This window comes from Diadema setosum, chromosome 4, assembly GCF_964275005.1.
Source record: "Diadema setosum chromosome 4, eeDiaSeto1, whole genome shotgun sequence".
Classification (NCBI taxonomy): domain Eukaryota; kingdom Metazoa; phylum Echinodermata; class Echinoidea; order Diadematoida; family Diadematidae; genus Diadema; species Diadema setosum.
This window is the reverse complement of record NC_092688.1, coordinates 35095061-35101060: the sequence shown is the minus strand read 5'-3', so window position 1 is coordinate 35101060 and position 6000 is coordinate 35095061. Positions and strand designations below refer to the sequence as shown.

The following is a 6000-nucleotide window of genomic DNA, read 5'->3' as shown; positions in this document are numbered from 1 at the left end:
AATACAAGTATTTCAGATACCTGTATATATGTGCTGCAAAAGTACACTGTAGTGAGTACACTACAGAGGACCAATTCTAATTGAACACTTTTGCAATGCATGACAATGACAGCAACTGCACATAATTTTGGATTTTGTTTTTCTTTCTTTACATTGAATTTTAAAGGGATAGTATAGCATTGGTGGAAATGAGGATGGAGCTTGGAACTTTTGGCAAAACACTAGGAAACCAGTTATGAAATGTTACAGAGTGTAACATCATTAGAGGAATTCAAAGTTTATTTGATGAAAATTAGTTTTGAAGGAAGTTTTGAAGTAACACAAAGAGATACCTAATAAAAGGTGAGTCCCATCTTTTATAAGAACCACTTGTTATGGGTATCTCAGCCATTTCAAAACCAATTTTCATCAAATAAAAGTTGAATTCTTCATGGAATTTAATGCTTTTTCATATTTCACAAGGGGTTTCTCATTTTCTCCCCCCCCCCCAAAAAAAAAATAATCATCAGAAACATTGGAAACCTGAAGCCCCATCTCAACCAAAACTATACCAACCCTTTAATGTAAAGCCTATATTAAATTCACTGAGTTCACTTACTGAAATCATACTGTGTGTTCATCCCTGAAATACAAGTCGTCTTCCTCATCCTCAAAGATGTCCATCTCTACCTCGTCATCATCATAGCATGACCCGTTCGGCAGCCGTAGAGGGAGCTCTTCGTATCTCCTCCCGTTCATTTTCTTGCGATGATTCGGCCGCGTGTTCCGCAGGCGGCGCGGTATCTTGGCTAGTTTTGACCTCAGGAGCTCTGTTGGGTTTTTTTTTTGTTTTTTTTGAAATGAGAATTGATCAACATTTTATGTTCCCAGTTACTATTAGTAGCTATAACTTAGCAAGCTTCATCATCAGCATCCATTTATCCGTACCAATGTAACCTGTACACTATGAAAGCAAAGAGTTGATCCACATTGTTTCTTCAATTTTGCCATTTTTGCCATTTTTGTGACAACTTCATCATTTCCAGATCAACTGCATGTAGAAACAGGCATCAACATTCCTACATAAATGTAGGACCCTACTATAGGGCCAAAGGAATCCTTCCGTGAAAGAGAAAAGTTATGTTAATGTAAATCTATATTCATCCAACTGATTAATAAGATACGGGGCATGTTTAAACTACTCTGGACTTGGAAACCCACAGAGAGACTACTTTGAGCTGTGAAAATGTTCTCTACCTTGATTTCTATGCATAAGTCTCCAGGTTGACCAGGCTGCTTTAACAAGATTTAAAATCTAAAAGAAGCTTAAATCATATTCTCTTCGATAAATATGCATTAAAAAGTTTTGCCTTTGAGCAGCAATATCTTTGATGTACAGTGTAAGTGTTATGCACAAACAGTATGTATGAATATAACAGTAATCCATTTCCAGTTTCAGCTGGAAACGAGTTACATTTGAAGCATCATCAAAGTCTGTTTAAAGGGAAAGTTTATCCTGATATTAAGTTGCATCTTATGAAAACAGAAAAGTCAGAGAAGTAGATACGAGTGAAAATTTTTAGAAAACAATCAGACACACAAAGAGAGTTATTTACTGTTAGAGTTTTTACTGAGTACATGTACGACAAATTGGCAACTTTGTGTGACATGTACACATGTAGTTGTTGAACAGCCCTCCATTCGGTTTGCACACAGAAATTCACCAATTTTCATTTTTCTCAAACATTTGGGGACATACAGAACTTATCCGCTGATGAGAATGTGCAAAAATGTATTACTCTTATAACATACCAAGAACCGGTTTGAATAAAAAAAAAATTCTAGAGATGAATATGAATATTGCTGAATTTCTGTGAACAAACCAGAGTTGCTGATTTGTCTTCTTCTCTCTCATCTTTCACAATTCATACCTTTCTTTGTGTGTCTGATTTTTCCCAAATTTTCATTATCTACTTCTCTGATTTTTCTGTACTGTATAAGCTGTTATTTTCGCGAGGGTTTAATTTTCGCGAATTTAGCGAATCACAGTTACAGTGTATATCACAAATTTAACAACACGCGAAAATGTCTCCGTGCGCTTTGTTATTAGAGCATTAACGTTAAGCGTTGGCATTGATACGCGAAAACAACATCTCGCAAAAATGTTTATGATCTCGTCATTCGCAAAAGTATCTGTACGCGAAAATAACAGCGTATACAGTACTATACAAAGCAGCAGGATATCATGATGGAATTTCCCTCTAAATTCCACATACAGGAGGGTAACAGCCGATCTTACCAGCAACATTAATCCTCCTATGAGGGTTGGGCTGGCTGATGTTCTCCAGCGGGTAACCCATCATGTTTCGCTTCTTCCACAGCCCCGTGTACAGCACAAAGAACGTCAGCACACACAGCAGGAACGTGATGCTGGCCAGGGCCCAGCTGGCGTCTGTCGTCCAGTGGTACGGCAGTCGGGACGCAAAGCACTGGGCCTGGTCACAGGCGGCGTCGATGTCGCTCCCACTGGCGGTGCCCTGCAAGGCAGATGCGTGGGTGACTCTCTCTTCCGCTGCCGAGGTGACAATCTGACCCGCCTTCTTGGCAGTCGTGGTGGGGGAACGAGTCTTAGACACAGGATTAGCTCCCAAGGAAGCCTTCGAAGTCGATACTGATTCTCCATTTGCCTCATTCTCGCCTTTAATTCCTGCAGTGGTTGGTTTGCCAGTGGGTGGCTTGGTTGCGGAAACTTTCCCATCCTGGTTGGAGTTGACAGGCACTAGAGTAGTGTCGTGCGGTTTGTTGGGATTAGCAGGAGCCGTTCTCTGAACGTCACTCAGAGAAGAATCACTATTGGAGTCCGCAGGCTTCTGCATGGCAGTTTTAGTTGGGGGAGTGCCGGTGGTCGCTGCGTCTGGAGACTTTCCTGCTTCTCTTCGCAACAATGTGTGCTTTTTAAAATCATGGCCGGATAATGATGGTGTTTCACTGAAACTATCACTCTGCTGGGCATTATCTCTGACTTGTGAGATGTCCGGCACCTTGCGAAGAATGGAATGATCTTCACCTCGAATACTGATAAGATTGCTTTGCAAATCTGAGTCATGGGATATATCAATCTTTTCTTTATTTACATGAATTGCATTGTTGCTCATATCACTCTTTGGCAATTTCTGTACAGGTTTTCCTCTGATGTTTTTTCGCTGATTTACATACACTGGTGATCCTTTACCGATGTGAGTCCTCTGATGAGATTGGTTCAAAGTCTGAAATCCTGTATCAGCTGCTGAAAGACTTGATGTAGTAGCTGCATCACGGGAAACACTGGGCACTCTTTCATCACGATGACCTACAGGTACTCCCGACATCCATGTGACAGCATGGTCCGCATGCGGATTGGGTCTGTGCTCCAGCTGCAAAGGACAAACAATACATGTTTTGACCAGTACTGTACAATCACAAGGAAGCAAGTATTCTGACTACACAACTGCTACAGTACATGCAACATTGTATCCTGAATGCCACTTGCACTGTATTTTTCCCTTTTTATTCCAGAGTAGAGTTCTATTAGTATTTTACAGAGATAGTTGTCGTAGTGCATCTATTGTTAAACAAGGTAAATTTTGCAATGCATGCATCCAGTCTTCACCTTGTAAATGGATCTATATGTCTGTATCCTGAAATAGGGGATTAAAAAGAGAGCTCTGCAATTTTCGATTCCTGTTTATGCAGTATCGACAACTGGAACTGCTAGACTCACTCTTGTAGTAGAGCCTAGTGTTGTTTTTAAAAGGCAGTGTATACAACCACACGCGTGTGTCTTTTATTTTCATCTTTTCTTGTCCTTTTTTTTGGTCGTGTCACAAACGTTAATCTGTTTAATAAGTTTTTTTCTCATAGATCTTACTTCCATTCCAACTCCACAATCAATGGCCAGCAGCGCAGCTGCAGTCGGCTAGCCAACCATTGATACAATTGTAGGCCAGCGCAGTTGTGCCGCCCGCCCCAGCACGTACCCGCGCGCCAGCTGCCTGTGTACGCAGCAGAGAAAATGCATGTGTTGTAATAAAGATGTTGATGTGCTCTGAGCACAAGGCTCGCAGCATTGCTAGCTGCGCGATTGCGAGTTACCCGCTCCGTATTATGCCAAACAAAGGCAAAGTTTCAATACAGCCCAATGATGGTAAATCAAAATCCCATAGCATTATCAATTGTAACTTTGCTATTGATTTATAAAATAAATTCATTGTATCAAAGAAAATTAAAATAGAGTTTAAAAATTAAAAAGTAAAGTTGTCCAGACAATGAGATAATATTAAATGAGGTTAATCTAGGTTTTTAATATTTCAATCGCACAGCGTGTTCCCGGCAGTTCCCATAAAGACCTACGCAATATCCAGCTTCTCCGTGTGTGTGGATATGTACATTAATAGTAATACACACGAGTCCAGTGTGGCTGTATCCAGCGACTCGGGCCATGGCTACAACCACACGCGTGTGGCTACACTGTGTAGATGCATAGATGGTATATAAATATATTACTGCCTTTTTAAAAAGGTGGTTGTTTAATTAGGACTACAGCGCTGCCAACATCATCACCACTTTACCAAGTACGACAAAACTTACACTTGACAGCCTTGGCAGCCTTTACTTTTTAGTTGAAGTTTTAGCTGTTCTCGATACCACTGTTGTTAGGTTGTAGATGTTACTACTACTGTAGCCTAGATCTGTATGTTGCAGATTCTAGTTTGATGTGTGGCCCTGTGGGAGGATAGATGTTCTACTCTCTCTCGGGATCGCGGGACGACGGATATGTCATGGGTATAAACTGCGACCAGCAGCCAGCCCCATCTCGTATTATGGGGCTGGTCGCAGTAATAATGTCATGGGAGCAATTGTCGCAGGAGGAAAAGTCATAACATATAAACTGAAAGTCAATGTGTCCTCTCTCCAGAGAAGATGAAGACCAGTACAACGGTAGACTGTCTAAGTTGGAGTGTAGACCTCTGACACTGACAGTGTGAACGACGATCGTCATCCGCATCAGGACAGTGGCCAACGTGGAACTTTCACTTACCGATATTTTCCGCGATACCGACGGGAACTCCTGACGGACGACCACACGTCCCATACCACTGCGGGCGCCCACCCGGATGTTCGTATCGACTTCTCCGCTAACGTACCAAGTGTTCATAGCTGCACACAAGAGCAATAGTGTCATTGTTTTTGTCACTGACACACCGGCAATACCACAACAATGACCACCTGGATCGAAGCTCTTGCGATAAGCCATTCTAAAAAATTTACGAGGAAACATGTTATGGTCACCGCGTCTCTTCATGACACTATGATGGTAGACTACAAAAGTTGTAGTTTACCTCAGTACCTCACCGGTCCCACATCTCGTTGGTCTGTGTTCTGTGTGGTGCTTTTCGGTTCTCGTCGCGTCCGTGTACACTGTACATACAAACTAGCCTCATAGGTACATCACATACCAAAGATCCTGTGATAACGACAGGTAGCGTACGCGTGCACGCATATGTGTACGTTCACGCCGCGCCATAATGGAGCTATAATGATAGCTGTCGTACCCGTGCAACAGGAGAAACCCGGATGTCCCTTAATTGACGCACCTGTGCTATCATAGGCCTGCTGACACAGATGGGATGCGTGCATGAAAAAGCAAACCAACAACATAACTAAAACCCAAACAGGTAGATGAATGAAACGCAGTTAGAAAATCACAGATCTATATGATTATGGGCAGTACACATTTCGTTGAAAAATGAAAATTAAGAAAAGGAAAGAAGGGAAAATGATACGGGAACAATTCTTAAAAAAAAAAAAATCACAATATTGATAAGATTAGTGTCCATCTATTCCTTCGATCGACTATTGATTCACCTATATTAATGCATTTGTCCATTATGGTGTGGATCCGTGTCCGTGAAACTATCAAATCATTCATCCCCCCATTTTTTTTTTTTTTTTTTTTTTGATGGGAGGGGGGGGGGATTTTGT

At 41.5% G+C, this 6000-nt stretch overlaps 1 protein-coding gene across 1 annotated transcript; it reads right to left on the bottom strand.

The window, feature by feature from the left end:
• Window positions 1-603: 603 nt before the first annotated feature.
• Window positions 604-5415, bottom strand: LOC140227184 (uncharacterized). Its single transcript, XM_072307613.1, has 3 exons — window positions 5057-5415; window positions 2279-3392; window positions 604-809 (listed from the first exon to the last, which is right to left on the bottom strand). Exons 1-3 carry the CDS (start codon window positions 5318-5320, stop codon window positions 604-606), a joined length of 1584 nt encoding a protein of 527 aa, XP_072163714.1. The 5' UTR covers window positions 5321-5415.
• Between the last annotated feature and the right edge of the window lie 585 nt (window positions 5416-6000).

What these genes read in the sequence shown, in the direction of transcription:
- LOC140227184 (XM_072307613.1), bottom strand. Translation starts at nt 5,320, where the DNA reads ATGAAGAGACGCGGTGACCATAACATGTTTCCTCGTAAATTTTTTAGA. An exon ending in CGGTATCGCGGAAAATATCG is followed by an intron (nt 3,393 to 5,056) that starts GTAAGTGAAAGT and finishes TGTCCTTTGCAG; the next exon opens with CTGGAGCACAGACCCAATCC. An exon ending in TAGGAGGATTAATGTTGCTG is followed by an intron (nt 810 to 2,278) that starts GTAAGATCGGCT and finishes AAAACCCAACAG; the next exon opens with AGCTCCTGAGGTCAAAACTA.